The sequence below is a fragment of the Micromys minutus genome, assembly GCF_963924665.1.
Source record: "Micromys minutus genome assembly, chromosome: 1".
Lineage (NCBI taxonomy): Eukaryota > Metazoa > Chordata > Mammalia > Rodentia > Muridae > Micromys > Micromys minutus.
In genome coordinates this window covers 197,273,669-197,297,214 of record NC_137969.1, presented here as the reverse complement: position 1 = coordinate 197,297,214, position 23,546 = coordinate 197,273,669, and the positions used below count along the sequence as shown (strand labels likewise).

Genomic DNA, 23,546 nt, shown 5'->3' with positions numbered 1-23,546 from the left:
GCAAGCTGATCTAAAAACATAAGGAAACGCCAAGAACCCAGGAAGCCAAAATAATCTTGAAAAGGGAAACCAATTTGAATTCTCCCTGCCTAATTTCAAAACACATACCAGGATTATCATAATTAAGCCAGGGGAGCAGCATGCAAATGGAATGGAGGCCGGATGTAAGCAGCGCTTGCTCCTAATCCCGGCGTTTGGGAGGCGGAGCCAGGTGGATCTCTTTGAGTTCAAGGCTAGCCTGGTTATAGAGTGAGTTCCATGACACCCCAACCCCAAAAAAACAACAACAAAAAGAGTTTCAAAGTCATCTTCAACTACAAATTAGTTCGAGGCCAGTCTAAGTTACATAAAAGCCCAGATCAACCAAGACAAAACCCTGAAAGCAAGCAAACATAGGTGCACTCTCAGTATTCTGGAGTCTTAGGCAAGATTACAGTACATTTGAGGCCAGTGTGGACTAAAGGAGACCCAATCTCAAAAGCAAACAAAGAGCAAACAAACAAAAGAGAAAATGATAAACTTCACGGTATTTGAATTTTATTTAATAATTTTAATAAAGTAGTTATGTCTGTATCTATATGTCATATATATAACTGAAAATTAAATATAAATTTAGTGAAATTGAGTAATACATGGAAGTCAAAGAAAACTTTTGGGGATTCATTTAGTTGATGAAGAAGTGCCCTGTTCTTTAGATTATCTGAGCATACACATTTCTATGTTACTAGGACAGACATAGTCTGTAGCTGTTACCAGTGGTTGGGATTTCCCTAGAATATTAAACCCTGTCCCTTGGCTGAATTTATATTAAATATTAAATTCTGACTGTCCGGTCTAAGTCTTTGTTCATAGAAAGGAGGGAGTGTAATATACATGTGTATTAGTGTGTATGTGTGTGTGTATGTGTGTGTGTGTGTGTGTGTGTGAGAGAGAGAGAGAGAGTGAGAGTGAGAGAGAGAGTGAGAGAGAGAGAGAGAGAGAGAGAGAGAGAGAGAGAGAGAGAGAGAGAAAGAGAGAGAGAGAACAATTTGCAGGAGCTGGTTCTCTTCAGGGACCAAACTAGGTCATCAATCTTGGTGGCAAGGGCCTTGGCCGACTGAGACATCTCTATGGTCCCTGCACTTCTCTGTACCGGGGACCCACTGTTTGGGATTATACCGGACAGTTAAGGAGCAGGGAAGTCTCTTGTCTCCATAACACTAGCATTGGGGTTACAGATAGCTTACGGTGTCAGTATTTTTATGTCGTGCTGGGGATCTAAACTCAGTGTGAAGCAAGCACTTGGCCTGTTAGTATCATTGTAAGTCTAACACACACCATGGAAGTGGTAATTTGGGCTTTGCAAGACCTAAATAGATTCTTTCTCCTAAGCAGCTTTCCTAGATAGCCACTCATCATTCTGTTCTGCTATTGCAGACCAATGATCTGAGGAGAAATATAATTTTCATGTTAATGAACACATATCTACCTTTTCACTGCTCTCTGAGTAACAGATGAGCTGAGATGCTGATTGGCCCATGGTTTTGGACAATATAAAAAGTCCAAGGGCAAAAAATAGATAAAAAGTTTTAAAAAGTTCAAGGAAAGGGTTTCAAGTCTAGTTTAATCATACTCTCTTCATATTGGCTAACATAAGATTATAATTATAGTATGATATATATATGTGTGTGTATATATGTATCTATATATAGATATAGATATAGTATGACTTGTTTATTTTTATTATTTTAGTATTTACGTGACTTAGTATTTCTAATTTTTAAAAAAATATTACTTAATTATTTTTATTTATATAAATACACTGTAGCTGTCTTCAGCACACACACCAAAAGAAAGTGCATTGGATCCTACTTCAGATGGTTGTGAGCCATCATGTTGTTGCTGGGAACTGAACTCATGACCTATAGAAAAGTAGCCAGTGCTCTTGAGCCATCTCTCCATATATATATACAATTTTTTTTTTTGAGACAGAGTTTTACATATCTCAGGCTGGCCTCAAACTCAGGATGTAGATAAGTTTGTCCTTAAACTTCTGGTTCTCCTGCTGGAATTATAGGCCTTTGTCATGATGCCTGGTTTTACACAGTGCTGAAGATCAAACTCAAGGCTTGTTTGTGCTAGTTATCTGAGCACTCTGCCCACAGGACTACACTCCCAGGCCTCATCTGTAAATATTTTAATATGCATCTCTAAGCAGTTAGGATTCTTTTAGAAACCCATTCTACGGTTATCAGAGACAAAGACTAATAGTAATCACTTCATATATCCAGAAGGGAAGTTTTAAAAATTGTGCACAAATTATGCAACTTCCCCAATACACATTTTGCAATTGATAATAATATTCTTCATAAAAAGTTACCAAAAGTTTTCTACATTTTGTAGAACATTTCTCATTTCTACTTTTACTGTAGAAGTACATTTCTACTTTTGCAAATTAGGTCCATTCTTCCTTTACCTAAGCTTATTGAGTAATATTCATGCATCTAAGTTTGCTAAAGCAGGACAACAGGCTTTTATTTACTGATAGGAAAAATTTTTTCTCAAGACAAAAGGAACAGGATGTTAGCAAATTATGGAAGAGTATGTTAGCCTTGGAACAGAAACAACTGACTAGGAACACAGAGAACTCAGCATTTACAACTACTGTTTGGTCTTTGTCTCTACTACAAAGGGATATGGTGGCTATAGTGAGTCATGTAACAAACTATCAATATTCTAGGATTTATTTTAAGTGCATCATTTAAGAAGTGTTTATGAAAATAATGATGATCCTGAGAAGACAGTTATAAAATTAGCCATTATAAGCTAAACTTACTGTCATCAAAACCTTTTTATTCTGAAGTAAGTTTAAGGTTATCAAAATTGATAAATAAATAAATAAATAAATAAATAAATAAATAAGCAAGCTAAGCATGGTGGTTCATGATTGTTTGGTTGGTTGTTTAGTCCCTGGGAGCTTCTTGGGGCAGAGGATCTGGTTGGTTGATATTGTTGATCTTCCTATGGGATTGGAAATCCTCCTTCAGTCCTTCCCCTAACTCCTCCATTGGGGTCCCCATGCTCAGTCCAATGGTTGGCTGGGAGCATCTGCTTCTGTATTGGTCAGGCTCTGGCAGAGCCTCTCAGGAGACAGCTGTATCAAGCTCCTGTCAGAAAGCGCTTCTTGGCATCAGCAATAGGATCTGGGTTTGGTGTCTGCATATGTGATGGATGCTCAGGTGAGGCAGTTTCTGGATGGCCTTTCCTTCAGTCTTTGTCCCACTCTTTGTCCCTGTATTTTCTTTAGACAGGAGCAATTCTGGGTTAATATTTTTGAGATGGGGCGGGTGGCCCCATCCCTCAACCAGAGTTCATACCTAACCTCTGGATATGGTCTCTACAAGTTTTCACTCCCCTTTGTTGGTTATTTCAGCTGATGGCACCTCTGTTGGGTCCTAGAAGCCTCTTGCCTTCCTGGCATCTGGGACTTTCTGGTGGCTATCCCCAGTTCCCCATCCTCCACTCCTACATAACTTTGTTCAATTTCCTGACCCTCTGTACATTTCCCCATCTCCTCTCACACCTAATCCTGCCCCCTTTTTCCTCCATCTCCTCTCTCCCTCCCAAGTCCCTCCCTCCCTCTACCTCCCATGATTATTTTGTTTCCCTTAGGACTGAAGTATCCACACTTTGGTCTTCCTTCTCGAGCTTCATATGGTCTGTGAGTTGTACTGTGGATGTTCTGAGCTTTTTGCCTAATATACATTTACCAGTGAGTATATACCATGTGTATTCTTTTGTGACTAGATTACCTCACTCAGGATATTTTCTAGTTCCATCTATTTACCTGCAAATTTCATAAAGTCATTGTTTTTAAAAGCTGAGTAGCACTCCATTGTGTAAATGTACCACATTTTCTGTATCCATTCCTCTGCTGAAGGACATCTGGGTTCTTTCCAGTTTCTGGCTATTATAAATAAGGCTGCTATGAACATAATAGACTATGTGTCCTTATTATACATTGGAGCACCTTTGGGTTATATGCTCAGGAGTGGTATAGCTGGGTCCTCAGCTATGTCCAATTTTCTGAGGAACCACTAGACTAATTTCCAGAGTGGTTGTACCAATTTTCAATCTCACCAGCAATGGAGGAGTATTCCTCTTTCTCTAGATCCTAGCCAACATCTGCTATCACCTTAGGGTTTTTTGTTTTTCTGGTTTTTTTTTTTTTTTTTTGAGTTTTTTATCTTAGCCATTTAGACTGGTGTGAGGTGGAATCTCAGGGCTGTTTTGATTTGTATTTCCCTGATGACTAAGGATGTTGAATATTTCTTTAGGTGCTTCTCAGCCACTTGAGATTCCTCAGTTGAGAATTCTTTGTTTAGCTCTGTCCCCCATTTTTAATGGGGTTATTTGGTTCTCTGGAGTCTAACTTCTTGAGTTCTTTGTACATATTGAATATTAGTCTTCTATTGGCTATGCAGTAACCCCAGAGCTGGAGTTACAGATATGAGCTTCCATGTGTGGGTGCTGGGAACTGAAACCCTGCCCTCTGGACTAGCAGCCAGTACTTTTAGCTGCCCCCAAACAGCACCTTATTATTTTTGTTTTGGAGAATATGCAGTTCTAAGTTGTGACTTTTGGTTCAACAAACTCGCCTCTCCCTCTAGCCCAGCAATAATCTAGAAGCAGAATAATCTTGGTGCCTTTTAAAATGTATTGTCTGTTTACTTTTTTAAAAAAAGGTCTTAGAAAAAAGAATTTATGGATAGAAGGTTGCCTGTTATTTGTACATAACAAACTTGTTTTGCTGGAGACAGGGTCTCACTATGTAGCTTTGGGTGTCCCGGGGCCAGTAGACTAGGCTGACCTCCAACCCACAGTGACCTTCCTGCTCTGACTGCTGAGTGCAGGAATGAGAGGTGAGTGCCACCACGCCTGACTCATAAGTGAAACAACTTCTAAGGCAAGGACAACACGAAGCCCTACGGAGTTTTAGGAGTTGGTTCTTTCTCTCCCTTTGCTCTGCTCTGCATCATACAGCATCATCTGGCTGGCCTGTGAGATTTCAGGTGATTCTTCCGGACCTGCCTCAGCTCTCCTTAGAGGTGCTGCGATTGCAGGTGCCTGTCACTGCCAGCGGCTTTCCGGTGGGTTCTAAGTCACTGGCTTTGTTCATCACTGCTTTTATAAAACCAGAGCCTTTTTGTTCAGTTTTTTTTTTTTTTTTTAAGAAACAGCCAAAATATCTTACACAGGGAATGGGAACCGATAGAGCACTCTGGCTGAATCACACCCTCCCAGTGTTTGGTGTCATTGGGCTTTGGTTTTTCACCCTCCTAATGAGGTTTAGAAGTATTGCGTGTTCCCTTCCTCCCCTCTGTCCTCTTTGTTCCTCGAGACTGGGTCATTCTATGCCTTCTAGGCTGGAATTCCATTCATTGTGTATCTGAGGATGATGTTGAACTTCTGATTTTTGTGCCCGTGATGGGAATAAGTACATCTGTGTCACAATGCCCGGTAGTTTTAAATTTCATTTCCTCAAAGATTTGCTTGTGTTATTTTTACATTATGTGCACATGTGCATGTCTGTGTGTAGGTAAATTCATGTAAATACAGGTGCTCGCAGAGGCCTGAGGCATTAGAGGCCCCTGCACCTGGAGTTAGGGCAATTGTGAGCTGCCTAATATGGGTACTGGGAACCAAACGCAGGTCTTGTGTATGAACATACCACCTGTGAGTATCTTCAGTTTCTCAAAGACAGATGATATTAAGCATCTTTCCATAAGCTTACTTGTCACCTGTATGTCTTCTTGGTTAAATGTCTCTTTGGGCCTTTTACCATTTTTAATCAAGGGGTTTTTCTTATTCTTGGGTTTGAAGAGTTTTTCATTTGTTCTAGCAACAGTCCTGTATTAGCTATGACATACTTGAAAGTAATTTTCCTGTTGGGGAACTTTGGAAATTTCTGATATGTGAGCCATTCATCATCTGTGAAGGTAGATTCCAGGCATCTGTATATGAATAAACACGTATTACATCTACACAAATTACTATTATTCAGCATTAAGAAGAAATGAGCTCCCAAGCCACGTGTGATGCACTCTTGTTGCTGTACTCAGGAAGCTGAGGCAGGAGGATAATGATTTGAGGCCAGCCAGGGTTACCTAAGTATACCCATTTCAAAACAAAGAATAAAACTAAAGGCAGAAACAAAACAAAATAAAAATCCAGTATACCAAAACAAAACACCAAATAAATAAGCTACCAAGCTATAAAAACTCACAGAGGATCCTTAAAGAGTGTTAGCAAAGTACAGTATGATTCTAACTATACGAGATATTTTGGATATGGAAAGGGCAAAACCGTAAACAAAGAGACCAGTGGGAACTCTCTGTCCTTAGCCCTACCTGGCCAGGAACACATCATACAGAACAAGGTAGCCCTAATTTATTCTCTGTACTTTTTGTTCAGTTTGATGTGAACCTAAAACTCTTCTAAAGAAAACTTTTCCTGGTGGATCTATTGTGTTGCTACGGTTGAAAAAATACTAGCTTCGGTCTTTGCACACACAGTTTCTTTCTAAAACTAGGTATCTACTGGTATTTTGTGTTCAAAGGATGAATACATGAGAGTTCAGTAAGGAGTTTTTCCTCTTTCTCTCTCCCCTTGCTGCTCCTCCGTCACTTCAGCCGGGTAGCCCAGACAAGTCTTGACCTCATTCTGTAGCCAAGGATGACCTTGAACTCCAGCCTCCAGTTCTCAGTGTCACAGTTACACGAGGACACCACCAGCAGCGGCTAGCGCTTGATTTTCAATGCCCATGAAATAAAAGTTTGACGGGAAAAACTCCAGAAATACTTGTGACCACAAGCCGAAGGCAAATGTCTTTAAAGTCCTTGATATTTGCTGCTTCCTGGGACTCCGAGGTGGGCTGAGTTCCTGCAGCCTCAGTTCTCCCATCTGCGCCGAGGCGATAACGTCCGGCTGGGCAGCGCACACCGAGTTCCCAGGCTCGCCGTGAAGCCTTCCGTTAAACCTCAGGGCACTCCTCCTGACAGATCCAGAGGAGGGGGTGACCCGAGGGCCGGACGCCTGCCTGACGGTGGCCTCCGTTCCGCCGGCCTCCGGAGTGGCTCGCGCCGGGCGAGACGGGCGGAGCGTGCGCGAACCAGCTGCTGGCGGCGCGCGCCGATTGACAGCGCGGCGCTTCGGGCGCCCGGAGGCCTGGCTGAGGAGAGCCGTAGCCGACCGCCGAGGGAGCCCGGCGCCCCCGTCGTCGCCCCGCGCCGCCGGCCGGCCTCCGCAGCGCCCCAGGTGGCCGCGGGCAGGGCGGCCGGGAGGCGTTCGCTCCGCCTCCGCCGGCGCGGCCTTCGCCAGCCTCCCCGCCCGGCGCTCGGCCGACCCTTCTCCTGCCCCCGCCCGGCTGGCGATGGACGCGGCCTCTCCCCGCTGCCGCCGGCAGCTCCGCGCGGACCTGGCTTTGAACCGCAGGGGCTGAGGAGCCGCGTGCTGGAGTCGGGACCCGCGCTGGCTGCCGCCGCTCGGGGGAACCTCTCGCTTCCTTGTCACCGGGTCCCCGCGGAGGAAGGGGAGGGACGAGACACGGCTTTTCCTGTGCCGCCTGCCTGGCTCGACCTGCGCGGCCTGCGGTTTCCTGGGAACTCGAGGGCCGCGGCCGGGCCAGGCTCTGCCCGCGGCCTGCTTGGAGCTGGACCGGAGCTGTTTGGGACGGCGAGCCGGGGTAAGAGCCTGCGGTAAGGGTAGGCGGGGGCGCTGGGCGCCGTCGGCTGGCTGGGCCTGCGCGAGGATCCGGGCCGCCGAGCCCAGCGGCGGGCGCGGAGCTGGACCCCGGCGCGGTGAGGTCGGTCGTCCGCCGTCGCCTCTGCGTCTCTGGCCCTTTGTTCCCCTCCCGGGGCCCTACGGGGCTTGGCTTGCTGGCTCCGGAGCCCCGGCTACGTTCGCCTTGTCCTTGGTGAGGCTCTGCTGCCCGGCGGGGACCGGGGACGTCCCGCTGGGCCTCCGAGTTCCGGGAGACCCGCACCCTGGCCGCTCGGCGGCTTCCTCTCGAGCTCGCAGGCTTGCTGCTTCTCCAGAACTTCGCCCTCCTCCCACTGGCAGGTAGCGAACTTGGCCAGGTTGGGTGTCAGCGTCGCGGCTCTGGCCTTGGTCAGGCTGAGGTCGGTGGGGCAAGCCCGGCCGGGCGCGGCCGATGTGTGCCCACCGCGACCCGCCTCTAGGTTTCCACAGCGGCAGGTGGATTGTGTGGGACCCAGAGCTGTCCTTTGGTCAGGCACCGAGGAGCTTTTGTAATAACTTGCCTGTCTAGACTACTTCTCAATTTTTTTTTTTTAAATAAAAACTAACTGCCTCATCTATGGGAACCGAGAATGTTGTGTGTGTGTGTGTGTGTGTGTGTGTGTGTGTGTGTCCTGTTAGTTGCATTTACGTTAGCATCAAAACCAAAAAAACAAAAACAAAAACAAAAAACAAAAAAAAAAAACCAAACAAACTTTGAAGAACATTTGCCAAGATTGCCAGAAGTTCTTACCAGTATTTGATATAAAATTACTGGTTGTATTTGGACATATTTAAGAATAAGTTTCAATTTAATTTGAAGGGGAATTGGATCGGAAAGTGTGGTCTTTAAAACTACTGGATCTAACCTGTATTTGAAGCCCCGATTTTGGCGGGGTTTCGGGGAGGTTGCAGGGAGAAGTTCACTGGTTAAAAAAAACAAAACTTTTTTTGTAGATGTTCTTTGCCTTTTGGCACAGACATTGGTGATAACAGTACTGGGATCCAAAACTTGTTTCATTGTGTTTGACCAAGACAGCTCTGGTTTCTAGTTAACTAGCAACCTAATCAGCATATATTCTTGTGTTAAACTGTTTTGTGTATCTGCATTAATCCCAGGAAGTAAAGGGAAGTCCAAACTGCTGCATATAGAGCATACTTTTTGACGTAATACTTGCAGTTTTGAAAGTTTTAAAAAAAATTGTGTATATTTATTTTGTGTGTGCATGCCACAGTGCAGTATGGAAATTAGAAAATAGTTTAGTATGTATATAGACACATACATTGTGTGTGTGTGTGTGTGTGTGTGTGTGTGTGTGTCTTGAGGACCTTACAGAAACTTGGTTCTAGCAGATGTTCAAGAAAAAAGTGTATCCATAGGCTGATCAGTTCTGAACAAATGTTTGAAAAACACTTTTCCCTTTTTCAATTTAGGCAAGGGGGCATTTTAAAGACCATGGCAGATGTGGACCCTGATACGTTGCTGGAATGGCTGCAGATGGGACAGGGAGATGAAAGGGACATGCAGCTAATAGCCCTGGAACAGCTATGCATGTTGCTCTTGATGTCTGACAATGTGGATCGGTGTTTTGAAACGTAAGTGCATTCCTCCATCACCTTCCTCCAGGGCCACTGTGCTGACATCTGTTTCTAGCCATTTGCGATTCAGTTTGTGTGAAAACTTTGCTTGGGAAGTTTAAAATATCCCTTTAGACAGACATTTCTGTAGTTGTCTGTGGTTAATGGAACCCTAGTAATGATAATTGTAATTATGTAAATACATATTTGTTCAGTGAGTATGGATTAGGAATACTAATACTAACCCACAGCTTGGTTGAGTCAGTTATGAACCATCTCATAAATTACAAAGATTATAAGTGTTTATCTTTTTTAAAGCTGTTTCTATATTATATGACTTGGAGAATAAGATTAGAACTACCTGTTTCTTTGGTTTTCATGTTATTCCTTTTGTTAAAATAATGTTCTGGTTTATAAATTTCAGTTTGGATGATATCTATCTATCATACTTTTTAAGCTTTGAAGTTATATTTGTGTGTGTGTGTGTGTGTGTGTGAGAGAGAGAGAGAGAGAGAGAGAGAGAGAGACAGAGACAGACAGACAGACAGAGAGAGGGAGGGAGAGCAAGCACGTGCATATGTGCCATGTTGTGCAAGTGGAAGTCAGAGGACAACTTTTGGGAGCTGATTTCTCATTTTAGCATGTGGGTCCCAGGATTGAACTCAGGTCATCAGGTCTCATGGTAAGTACCTTTACCAGCTGAGCCAGTGCACTGACCAAACTCAGAGTTTTAAACAGTTGTATTCAGAGATGATATTAGAGAGTTTGCATAAAAATATAAAAGAAAATTCTCTGCTAGCTAGGCCACTTAGGCCCTGTTTTTCCGCCATGTGACTCTGGTTCAGTAAAGTTATAAGCATTCTTCTGAGTCCATTTATATTATAGCTGTGAATTCCAGTAAGTCACAAAAACCTTTTATATGTGTTTTAATGCTGTTTAAAGATAATTACAAAATATTTGAGATATTGGCTTAAAGCTCAGTATAATTAATGTCTTTGAGGTGGAAATAGACTATATTACTTGTTAAACCTATGTTGTTTTTTTCAAAGTGTTTTCTCTTTTGATTTTTAAGTAATAGTTTGCATTTTTGTTAAAACAGTATTATTTTTACTGGATATGATGGCTCATGCTTTTAATCTTAGCACTTGGGAGGTGGAGACAGAAGAAAGTAGTTAAAGGCCACCCTTGGCTACATAGTATGGTCCAGGCCAGGCTCCGTGGGTGAAGGATGTTACCACTAAGGCTGAGGACATGTGTTTAGTGCCCAGAACCTATGTTGTGGGAGAGAAGTAGCTCTGATAAAAGTTGTTTTCTAACATTTCTAGCATCTTGGCAAATGCAGAGGTGATTAAACCATCCATATCACAGTGCTTTAATTCCTTTTTATCAGTAGATTTATTTTTTTAAAGAATTATTTATTTTATGTATATATATATAAGGAACTTTTTAAAAGGAAATTTTAACAATGTAAAATTGGTTTTTATGAAAATTCTACAACTAAACAAAACAGCTATGTTACATTTTCTATTTTTCTTCCATTCCTTTCTCAATTTTTTATGTAATGAAATTTTAAATAAAAATAAATTAAAATGAATTCAGATATGATGTACTACGTAAAGGAATGAAGATTTACTTTTAAATTTTAAAGATGTATTTTTTTTCTATTTTATTTATATGAGAGTTTTGTCTGTATGTGCCTCATGTGTGTGTAGGTGCCTTTGGAGGCCAGGAGAGGGCATCAGGTCCCCTGGAACTAAGGCAGCTGTGAACTGCCATGTGCTGTTGCAACTGAATCTGGGCCCTCTCCAAGATCTCTTATTCGTTGAGCCACCTCTCAGCCCCAGGATATTGTCAGTTAGACTGGTTAGTCCTGTTTCATGTGACATAGCAGCTATGTATTCAAAGTAGACATCTGTTTAGAATTTGTGACCTTTTCTTTTCTAACTATCCCTCTTATTAATCTTTGTTTTCCCATTTATTTTTATTTTATTTTCTAAAATTTACATATATGTTGTGATATGTGAGTGTGTGTGTGAATGTGTGTGTGTGTGTGTGTGTGTGTGTTTGCCTTTATGCAGTGGTGCATATGGAGGTCAAAGGTTAACTTGCAGGATCTAGTTCTGTCCATTCCCTCTGTGCTCTGGGAATTATTTTTAGTTAATTAGACTTTACTGCTCATGGGCTCTGTTTCCCCTTTAATCTTGGCTTGTTTCCATCATTCCATGGTCTTATATATTTTCTGTAGGAAGTTATCTTGTTGGGCTGGGTGGTATCGGATGTCTTTAATCCCAGCACTTAGGAGGCAGAGACAGGTGGATCTCTGAGTTCAAGGTCAGCCTGGTCTACAGAGGGAGTTCTAGGACAGCCATGGTACACAGAATACCTTGTATTGAGTCTCCCCACACTCCTCCAAAGTTATTATGTTATTTTTGGTTATGACATTATGGTCCTAGGTTCATGTTTTTTTTATTAAAGATTTATTTTTATTATATGTGTATGAGTGTTTTGCTTGTATGTATGGACATGTGACTTGAAGTGGATGTCAGATCCCCTGCAACTGGAGTTGCATATGGGTGTGAAGGACCATGTGGATTCTGGGAAACAAACTTGTGTCCTCTGCAAGAGCAGCAAGTGCTTTTAACCAAAGAGCAATCTCTTTAGCCCCTAGGTTCAACTTCTTGTAGTCTGCTTGTCTACTTAGCTTCTGGGAGCCTTAGCTTGTTCCTCTGTAAAATGACTATTATTTTAGTGGATTTCTTGTGGGGATTAATGGAGAGAATATATATGGAAAAAAATGTTTCAAGTGAAGAAGTGAAAATGTTTCAAATGTTTTGGAACTTGATTTCCTAAAACTAATTTGGGAGTCTTTCTCTCTTGTTTTTAGATAGGTTCTCAAGTAACCTAGGCTGGCCTGAAATTTGCTATCTAGCTAAGATGGCCTTAGATTCTCTTTCCTCCACCTCTCAAGTGTGTGCTACCATGCTGGCATTGCTTTCTTTTGCTTTTTGAGATGGGTGGGGAGAGTAACTCTCTATTCCAGTCTGGCCCAGAGCTCTCCAAGTAATGCAGGCTGTCTTCCAGCTCAAGGAGAACTTTCTGAGCACTGGGATTCCAGTTGTTCATCACACCTGTCTTCTGCCTCAGCTTCCTCAGTGCTGGAATTTCAGGACGAATCCCCCACATCCAGTTCTTAAAATCTTTTAAAGTCAACAAATAGGGAAAACAAAATACAAAATGTACATATTTCGAATATACCAGAGGAAATCTTCTAGTTGAATTTTATAAGGTTAATAGTTTGGTTATGTCTAATAAATCATGTTCATATATTTGATACATTTATTTGCTTGATTTGTTTGTATGGAATGTGTGCCTCTGTTTAGTTAGAAAAGGCATGTAGTGAATGGCCTTTGAGATGGGCTAGAGCTGAGTTCAGAATCCTGCCTTCACTGCTGAGTAGTCATGCTTTTAGCCTGATTCCTAATTTTTCTTGGCTTTTTATGAAGATCAAGTGAGATTTATTCCCGTGAAATGCTATCAGGTGCTTTTTGCAAATGATTTTCCCCTTTGAATTGTTTCTGAATTTCTTTGGTCTGGTTTTGCCTGTCCTTTGGAGTGAAAGGATATGCTTTTTGTGATGTTGCACTGCTTCTTAATAATGCCTGAATTTACCAAGTAAAATAAGCTGGAGGTTCCTTTGTAATTATCACTAACCTCTCAAATATGATAGGAGTCAGTAGATAATGGGTGGTCTTTGAGGAAATGATTTTGTTGGGTTTGCTGGCTCACATCTATAATTCCAGTGTTTGGGAGGCTGAGGCAGGAGGATTATCATGATCTTGTAGCCAGCCTGGGGTTCAGCCTTAAGACTGAAACCCTGTCTTAAAAGACAAAGGAAAAAGGAAGTAAGTTGATCGAGGTTAATTCAGATTATAGGGCTGAGGAGTTTTGGGAAGAAGCTGTGGCATCCAGGCAGGGGCGGTGCAGGAGCACCTCGTGAGTCTTGTGTGTGGCACAGGCTTTGGATTTGATTATACAGGAGTATGGGGAGGGCATTGAAATGCTGTCAATGAGGGTTTTCATGGTCTTTTATGTTTTGTTTTTCTGTGCTTCTGGGATCAAGTTCCTACTCAGTCCTTAAATTTGTCTTTTCAGATGATTACTTAGATCAGGTATGGCAGAACTACCTGTAACCTAACAGTCTAGAGGCCAAGGCAAGAACTTGTCTCAAAAAAACAAGCCATAGGCTAGGGGTTGAACTCCATAGTAACCAGCATGTGCCAGACTTAGCGCTCAGTCTCCAGCACTGTGAAAAACTCTGCTGCTAAGAATGGAGGCCTTAGTGTGGCCCTGGAACTCACTGCAAGAGAAGACTGACTCCTGCATGTGTCCTTTGACTTCCACTAATGCACAGTAGCATACACATCACACACATAAGTACACAAATCTACTTAAACATAGAACAGCCCATAATGCAATAGACCACATGCAGAAGCAAACAGGAGGGTAAGTTCTCTTCTATTAGGCAGACATTAGAGATTTATAAAGATGTTAATTACTGCCTTACTTCTGCTCTTCTCTCAAATGTGTTATGTGGTTATTTTTATCTTAACTTTATTTTTTACAAGCTATGTTAAGTTGACATATAAGAAGCCTATCTTATTTTCAGTTTTATTTATTTAGTGAAGCAGAGTTGGTGCTTTTCCTAATTTTTTAAAAATGATTTATTTATTTTTATTTTATGTGTCTTGGTATTTTGCTAATGTATGTATGCCAGTATAATGGTGTCAGATCCCCTGAAGCTGGAGCTTCAGTTGTGAGCTGTCATGTGGATGCTAGGGATTGAATCTGGAACCTCTGGAAGAATAGACGGCGCTCTTAACCGATAAGCCATCTCTCCAGACCCACTTTTTCTAAATTTTTATTACATTACATTTTATTTACTACATGTGATATTTTGTGTGTGTGTGTATGCGTGCACATGTGTATGTATGTACATTGTATGTATGTATGTATATATGTATGTATGTATGTGTATGAGTATATGGGCCATGGCATGCTGGTGATGGTCAGAGGACAGTTCTGTTTTCTCCTATCATCATGTAGGTCCATTCAGCTAGCTTGCTATAAAAGCCTTTTTTTAAACTTAAAAAAAAAAAAAAAAAAGAATAAAAAGATGGCTCCCAGCAATCACATGATGGCTTACAACCATATAAATAAATAAATAAATCTTAAAAAAAGAAAAGATTAAAATAAATTATTTTTACTTATTCATTTTACATTCTACTCACTACACCCCCATCATTTCTCCCCTCTCCTGATAGCAGGTCCCCCCCTCCATTTCCTCACCCTCTCATATGAAGGCTCTGTGAGGCTGGGCACATCCTCTCCCACTGAGGTCAGACAAGGCAGCCCAGTTAGAAGAACATATCCCACATACAGACAACAGCTTTTGGGATAGTTCAGTCCCCCCCCCCCCCCCCACAGTTGCCTAGGTCCAGCTTGTGCATGTTCTCTGGTTGGTAGTTCAGTCTCTGAGAACCTCAAGGGTCCAGGTTAGTTGATTCTGTTGGTCTTCCTGTGGAGTTCCTCTCCCCTTTGGAGCCTTCAGTCCTTCCTCCTGTCCTTTCATGAGTCCCCAAGCTCCAGCCACTGTTCGGCTGTGGGTGTCTATATCTGTCTGAGTCAGCTGCTGGGTGGAGCCTCTCAGGACAACATGCTCCAGTCTGCAAGCAAAACAGAGTATCATTAATAGTGTCACAAATTTGTTGCTTGCCCATGGGGTAGGTCTCAAGTTTGGCTGGTTATTAGTTGGCTGTTCCTTCAGTCTCTACTCTATCCTCTGTTCCTGCATTCTTGGAGACAGGATACATTTTGGGCAGAATGTTTTGTGGGTGGGTAGGTGTCTCCATACTCCATTAGGGTTCCTGCTTGGCTATAGGAGGTGGCTTCTTCAGGTACCATATCTCCAGTGCTTTGAGTCACAGCTAAGGACCTTCATTTTTGTGAGAATCTTACTATGTAGTCCTGCCTGGAACTTATCACGATTCTGGAATGTAGTGAGTTCCAGGCCGGTCTCAAACTCAGGAAAGAGATCTGCCTGCTCTGCCTCCTAAGTACTGGGATTAAAAGTCTGTGCCATCATACCTGGCTTAAAGACTTTTAAAATAGCAATTTTGAGCATGAGGGTTAGGAGAAAGGAGGCATTTGTGAGGATACACCTAGACCTTTGAAATAGACTTCTCAAAGAGAGTTACACTTTGTTAAAGACATTTCTGGGTGTTTGGGTACTTGTGGAGGCCCCCCAGAAGCCATCCACATTTTTGATTCAAGCTTTATTATTGGGAGTGAGTATATATGGTAGGGGCAGTACCTATACTTGCCATGGCATGAATTTGCCAGTCCGAGGGCGGTTTTATAGAGGTGTTTTCTCCTGGCTTTATATGGGTTCTGGGGATTAAACTAAGGTCATCAGGCGTGTGAGGCAAACACCTTTACTAAATGATGAGCCATCTCACCAGCCCCACCCTTTGTTTTGAGACAAGGTCTCCCAGTGGAATATGACACTCGCCTCTAGCTATCCACTCTCTGCCTCAACAGTTCTGGGAATATAAACCCACCACAGCATGCCCAGCTTTTTTTTTTTTTTTTCTCTTTGAGTTAAGAAAAGTTATATTTTATTGGGTGCTTATGTGTGTGTGTGTGTGTGTCGTAAATGCACGTCAGAATGGCTTTCTGGAGTTGTGTCTGTTCTACCACATAGGACTCAGGAATCAAACTTGGATTGTCAGGCCATTCTACAATGTATTTGTGGATGTGTGTCTGAATGTGGGTATGAGTGCAGGAGCTCTCACTGGCCAGTTAGATCCTCTAGAGCAGGAGCTACAGACAGTTGAAAACTGATGTGACAGGAACCAAACTCTGGTTCTTATCACTGTGTCATTTCTCTAGCCCTTAAAAGACATTTAAACAAACTTTAAGCATGGATATTCTGGAAAAGAATCAGGCATATATCATAGTGGAAATGGTACTCACCTTAGAGGCAGCAGATCTCTGTGAGTTCAAGGCCAGCCTAGTCTATAGAGTGAGGCTTAAGACAGCCATGACTACACAATGAAACTCTGTTTCAGAAAAAAAGAGTAAGACATTTGTAAGTATGGGAAGCTCATGCTGGAGAGTTGCCAGGGGTTATTTTAAACTGTAAGTACCTTTTTAAATTCCCTAGACTCATTTTCGTGTAGCTGTGATCATAGGTGTACACAGCCATGTCTGGATTCTGTAGAGTTGAAGAATGGACTCAGCTTTGTGTGTTCTGGGCAAGTGGCTTACCAACTGAGCTATGGTGCCAACTTTCCAGTTCCTTTTAAAAAGCATGTCTTTTAAAGAGTCTTATATTTACTGATTAGGCTGGCCATAAATTCACTCCAGCCCAGGCAGGCCTCGAGCTGATTTCTCTGCTTTAGCCTCACAAAGCAGAGATTGCAGACTTGAACCATCAGATCTGTTTGGTGTGTCTTATATGTTAAGTGAATAACTTCTATTTACTTTTATAAAATCTTCCATTGGACATGTGGAAAATACTTTCCACCGGGTTGTACAGATATTTTAAATGTTGACATATTTCAATCTAACAGTATAAAAAGCTAACATTTGTTACTTATATCAAAAGCATTTTTATTTTTTTAAAAAGACTTATTTATTATATATTAGTACACTGTATCTGTCTTCAGACACACCAGAAGAGGGCATCAGATCTCATTACACATGGTTGTGAATCACCACGTAGTTGCTGGGATTTGAACTCAGGAACTCTAGAAGAGTCAGTGCTCTTAACCACTGAGCCATCTCTCCAGCTCCCAAAATTATCATCTTAAGGATGCTGTCAGCTCTTTGTTGCAAATATGTTCTGTAATTTTTGCTTGAATGTTTTATAGTTGGTAATAAGTCCTATATTAATTGTTTTACTTGTAGCAAAAGGTATTCATTATTAATTTTTGAGGAAATGTTTACCAGGTATCTTTATTACATTATATTGATTGATCTTGCTCACATGCATGAATGCATGCTTGTGTGCATGTGTGCATATATGTGTATGTTTGCCACAGTGAGTCTCGCAGAGATTAGAGTATGACTTTTGGAGTTCATTCTTTTACTACATGAGTTATTGGTAATTGAACTCGGGTTATCGGGCTTGGTGGCAAGTTTTGTTGCTTGCTTAACCATCTGACCAACTGTTTGCCAGATACTGAGCCTGTATAATTTGTTTGTTCTCTGAGTAAAAATTTCAAGAAAATAGCCACTGGCTCAGTCTTCAGTTGAGCAGGCATTTTCACTGACACTTATGTGGAAGTGCTTTGTGCTTATTTCACATTTTCTTTGTAGAATATTAATATCTGAAAGGCTCAGAATTGGTAAAGTTAATAATTTTGTTGCTTCATCAGAGTTGTTCCTGGAGACTGGCCTTTATTTCCCTGTCAGTTCCTACAGTGAAGGATCCGGTTACAAGTGTTAGCTGCAGTTTAGCTACCACCTCATCAGGGTAAAGCACTGGCAGTTTTTTGTTTGTTTTAGAGACAGGGTCTCACTGTGTTTCCCTGGCTAGCTGAATTCACAGTGGCGTACATGCCTCTCTGCCTCTTAAGTGCTGTGGTTAAAGGTGGGAACACCAGTTCCAGCAGTGTTATCCCGTCTTGCTCCTGCATTATTAGTGCACTTGTCTGCACAGAAACAGTGATTCAGGAAGAGAAAGCAGTTTCACTGGGCCCCAGTGAGGTCAAGTAGAATGAAGATTAAAGGTGTTCTTTGTATTTCAGCATCATTCTCAAGTGTTCTGGCAACGAGGGCACATTTGAACGGACTGAGGAGTCACTGGGAAACGAAGCTGTGGAGATAGAACTTAGGGAAAGCTTTGAGTTGTAAGGGGAAAGGAGTAGGTCAGAGGATAAATCATCCATAGTATGAATTGGCTTTTGTCTAGGCAGCACTGCTGGTTTCAGTTCTGGGGTCGGACCTAAGGCCTTGTCTTAGGTAAGAGCCGTGTACACTGAGCTCTAGCACCAACCCTGAGCTTTAACTTGTAATGTTCACAGTGAGAGTCACGGGGCTCTTGCTAAAATGAGTATTCTGATTGAGTTGTCAATATTCATTTTTTTTAAAACAAATATTTTATATGTGTGAATGTTTTGCCTGAATGTGTACCATGTGTGTTTCTGGTGTTCTTAGTGGCCAGAGAAAACGTTGGATTCCCTGGAACTGAATTTATATACACTTATGAGCTGCCATATGGGTTCTAGGAATCAAACCTGGGTCCTCTAGAAGCAACAAGGGCTTTCAGCCACTGAAGCATCTCCCCAGGCCTGGTCTATATTCCTAATATGCTTCTAGGTAATGCAAAGACAGTTCACTAGAAAAGTTGACATACCTGTAATCTCAGCATTTGAGAGGCCGAGGCAAGAGGATCACCAGAGTTTGAGGTCAGCCAGGGCTATGCAGCAAGTCTGGCTCAAAAACAAATGAAATAAACTATTGGGTGGCAAATCTCAGATGTACTGGTTAAAGAAAAAGATTTTCACTGGATTATGAACTCATTGCCCCTTACCCCTCCCTTGGCACAGAAATAATTAAATGTAAATGCTGAATGAATTATAGACTTTTTAAAAAAAGATTTACTTATTTATTATATGTAAGTACACTATAGCTGTCTTCAGACATGCCAGAAGAGAGCATCAGATCTCATTACAGATGGTTGTGAGCCACCATGTGGTTGCTGGGATTTGAACTTAGGACCTCTGGAAGAGCAGTCAGCGCTCTTAACCACTGAGTCATCTCTCCAGCCCCCTAGACATTCTTTTTATTGAATATATTTTCCACTTAATTTTGAAATTTATGTGCAGCATATTTCCTGAGTCTGGACACTGCTTGGGAGAGTGCTAGAGAAAGTTTTAGGTTTTCTGTGTTATCCCTGTTCTTGTCTCTTCATTCACCCGACAGAGAGTGGAATTGCTCTGGTTCCCTCTGTGAGTAGGGAATATTGATTAATAAGACAAATGCATAGAATGCCCAAAAGTTAAATAGGCAGCTTGTGTATATATTTTATTTTAATGTTCAAGGCCATCCTCAACTATATAGTTTGTTGAAGCCAGCTTGGATACACTTGTCTCAAAATACACTAAAGGACAGTTAACAAGCCAAATTTAATATTTTTTAGTTGAAAATTTAAAAGTTTTTTGCATTTATATAGTTGTATTTTTAGTGTTTTCATTCTTATATAATAATGGATTTCATTATGGTTTTTTTGTTTGCTTGTTTTTCTGTTTTGAGACAGGGTGTCTCTTTGTTGCCATTGCTATCCTGGAACTTTCTGTGTAGACTGGGCTGACCTTGAACTCACAGAGATCTGCATGACTCACCCCCATCTCCATGAGGATGCCCTCCTTCCACCAGACCTCTCCACTCTTTGGGGCCTCTAGTCTCTTGAGGGTTAGGTGCATTTTCTCTGACTGAACCCAGACCCAAGAGTCCTCTGTTATATTTGTGTTGGGGGCCTCATATCAGCTGGTGTATGCTGCCTGGTTTGTGATCCAGTGTCTGCTAGATCTCAGGGGTCCAGGTTAATTGAGATTGCTGGTCCTACAGGGTCACCTTCCTCCTCAGCTTCTTCAGCTTTTCCCTAATTCAACCACAGGGTCAGCTTCTGTTCATTGGTTTGGTGCAAATATCTGCATCTGACTCTTTCAGCTGCTTGTTGGGTCTTTTGGAAGGCAGTTGTGATGGGTTCCTTTTCGTGAGTGCTCCATAGCTTAGTAATAGTGTCAGGCCTTGGGACCTCCCCTTGAGCCAGATCTCACTTTGGGCCTGTTGCTGGACTTCCTTTTCCTCAGGCTCTTCTCCATTTTTGTCCCTGCAGTTCTTCCAAATAGGAACAATTATGGGTCAGAGTTTTGACTGCGGGATGGCAACCCCATCCCTCAGTTGATGCCCTGTCTTTTTGCTGGATGTGGGCTCCACAAGTTCCCTCTCTTTCCTGTAGGGCGTTTCATCTAAGGTCTCTCCTTTTAAGTCTTGACAGTCTCTCATCTCCCAGAAAAAAAGAAAAAAGAAAAAAAGAAAAAAAATTCTTAAGAGCTAAAGTTTTCCTACACAGAATGAGCAAGGCTGGAGAGCTATAGCATCTGAGCTTAAATTATACTCCAGAGCCATAGTGACAAACTCAGCATGGTCTTGGTACGAAATCAGACATAGAGAGGTAGAGACCAGAGGACTCAGAAGCAAAGCTACACAGCTCCAGGCTAGTAGGAGCAGAGAAGAGGGCTTTGTTAGATGGACTTATAGTCCTGGTACTACAAGAGTTGTCTTCACAGCAGACAGGGTGAGAACCAGGACCTGCTTAGTTTCTTCAGCAGTCTCAGTCTAGCCTGAAGCCCTGGCAGATTTCTGTGAAAGCACTGCTTTTCAGTTTGTTAGTTCATCAGAGAAGTTGGTGTCAGCAAAAATGGCAGTAGTAGCAGCAGGTAGATGAGGTGAATTGCCAGCCCCATGGAAGGCCCCCTTGAGGCAGAAAGCAGAACCTTTCTTGTCTTTTTACCGTTTATCTAGTTGCCGTCAGAGAGTAGCACTCACATGAAATTCTTCTCATTTTGCATACCATGATGAAGAAAGTCCCCTAACAGGTATGCACAGCAGTTTGTGTCTTAGTTGGTTCTAGGTCTGGTTAAGTTGATCACCAGATTAACTATCCAAACAACCAACTAATGTATGACCTAGTTGTCAAAAATATACATTGGAAAAAAGATGTTCTCTTTAATAAATGATGCTGGTAAAATTTATTTTCAACATGTAGAAGGATGAAATTACATCCATCTTTCTTACTTTGAACAAAAGTCACTTCAAATGCATCATCAATCAGAAGGCCTGAAATTCTGAAGCTAGTAACAATGATGTTCAGCTGTTTGACATTGTAACATGACTTTGTGATCTACAAATACATTGAGCCACATTCATAGCTACCCTACCTGCATCAGGCCACAGGGTAGGCCTACTTGTAATTATTGGTAAACCACTTAAAGGTATAAGCATAGGCAAGGAATTTCTGAAAAAGACTCAAATAACTCAGGAAATAATTCTAAGAAATGGAATTGTATAAAATTTGCCTTTATTTTGTATTTTTCTGGAACACGGTGTTTATGTACCACTGGGTAGCCTGGATAACTTTGAATAACTCCTCTCTCTACCTCTGATTGCTGGGATTACATGGTGTTGCCACTGCATTAACTGGAGAACTTATGTCTGACAAATGAACCAAAGACAGCTGAGTAGGAAAAGGGTAATTTCCCCCGGTACTGAGAATGAAGCCCAGGGCCTTACACATATTCAGCACACTGTCACTGAGCTGCACCACCAGCCTAAGGGTTTTCCATGGGACTGAGACATTATGCTGGGTGGTAATAGTGTATGCCTTTAATCCCAGCACTCAAGAGACAGATTTCTGTGAGTTCAAGGCCAGCCTGGTTCTGAGACAGCCAGGGCTACCCAGGGAAATCCTGTCTCAAAAAACAAACAAACAAACAAACAAGAATAAATAAATAAAATTCATATCATACAATACATAAAAATGGATACAAAATTATAGACATAAATGTGTAACACAAAAGCACTAAGACTAGAAGAACATGTAAGATGCCTTTGTGCAGTTGGATTAGAGGCAAATATATCAGTCAGCTAGTTAAAGCACAATGTCTGAATGTTTTCACTACTGTGTTTCTTTAAAATACTTTAAAAAAAGATTTTGTTTTGTTTTTTTAAGACAGGGTTTTTGTGTGTATCCCTGGCTGTCCTGGAACTCACTCTGTAGACCAGGCTGACTTTGAACTCAAGAGATCCTCCTGCTTCTGCCATAGGGATGCTGTGTGGGATAAAAGACATGTGCTACTGCCTGGCTCACTTTTTAAAATGTGTGTGTGTGTGTGTGTGTGTGTGTGTGTGTGTGTGTGTGTGTGTGTTTTCCTGGCACCCAGGGAGGCCAGAAGAAGGTACCAGATCTTTGGAAATAGGATGATTTTAAATTGCCATTTAGGTGCTGGAAATTGAACATAGGAATTGAACCTTGAGCATTATCTTGGTTGTTATTGACTGTTCTTATGCTTGGACTACCCTCCTGATGAAAGTGGTGAGAAAATGGGTGTGGGGAGTTAACAAGAACACCTGATGACAGGACTTTCCTGGGCTCTGTGGGTCACAGGAGCCTTGTTCTAAGGTCCTGAAAGGGGTGGGGTGTGCTGAAGCATGTGCTAGACCCAGCTCTGGGGCTAGATCAGGAGGGAAAATCCCCAAGGAATCACCCCATATTTTCCTTTTTCCTCAGTTTCTGTTGTGTGCTTCTGCCTCACAGTTGTGGTGTGTGGCTTCGTTATGGTATGTTAGCTTTCTATAGCTATGACAAAATGAAAGATTCCTTTCAGTGGATGGTTTTAAGTGTTTCAGTGTGTATTCATTTGGCTTTATTACTTTAGGGTGTAGCAAAGCTATTCACCATGTGACAGTCCAGAAGCTAAAGGAAAGGACCGGAGTCCTTCTATCCTGCTGTTGCCTGCTGGGGATGGCCCGTTTTCTCTGGCAGCTCTTTCTTCCCAAAGACGACTCCTGACACAGCTCTGAGTCTGCTTTGAGTACATAAACCCCTGGGGGACTTCCAGATCTAAGCTATCAGCAGAGGCCAATGTGAGAGAGGAGAAAGGGGAAGAAGGGCTGCTCAGTGGTTATGAATGTGTACTGCCCTTATAAGGAACAGAGTTTGGATCTAGCAGTTCCCAGTTTCTACACTGAGTGACTCAGTACCATGTGTAAATCCAGCCCTATGAGATGTACACACTAAATTATTTTTAAAGTAAGAAAAGAAAGGTTGAAATCCACCTTTGTAATACTATTATTTATGTTCTGATCTCTAGTCTATCTGCTAGTGGATACTGTTTCAGAGCCTTCAAATAGGTAATTTTTGTAGTCTACCCAGTCTCTGGTTATAATCATGGGATGTGAAGGTTCTAATAAGTTTACACTATTGATAACCACCAATGTTTAAATTTATTTTTTGTGACTGATAGGTAGTCTTTGACTGAAGATGGGGTTATAGCCCAGTAAATCTCTTGTTAGTTGAAAATAACGTCAAATAGAAATACATTTAAACTGGAAATCATAGTTCA

At 41.9% G+C, this 23,546-nt stretch overlaps 1 protein-coding gene across 7 annotated transcripts in view; it reads left to right on the top strand.

The window, feature by feature from the left end:
* The first annotated feature begins 7,591 nt into the window (after window positions 1-7,591).
* The window catches only part of HECTD1 (HECT domain E3 ubiquitin protein ligase 1), an 83,810-nt gene continuing 67,855 nt past the window's right edge, over window positions 7,592-23,546 (top strand). For all 7 annotated transcript variants that reach the window (XM_080934537.1, XM_080934540.1, XM_080934536.1 and 4 more), the window contains exons 1-2: window positions 7,592-7,723; window positions 9,211-9,372. In XM_080934537.1, coding sequence (XP_080790663.1) covers window positions 9,233-9,372 — 140 coding nt within the window. In that variant the 5' untranslated portion in view covers window positions 7,592-7,723; window positions 9,211-9,232. The remainder of the gene's footprint in view (window positions 7,724-9,210; window positions 9,373-23,546) is intronic.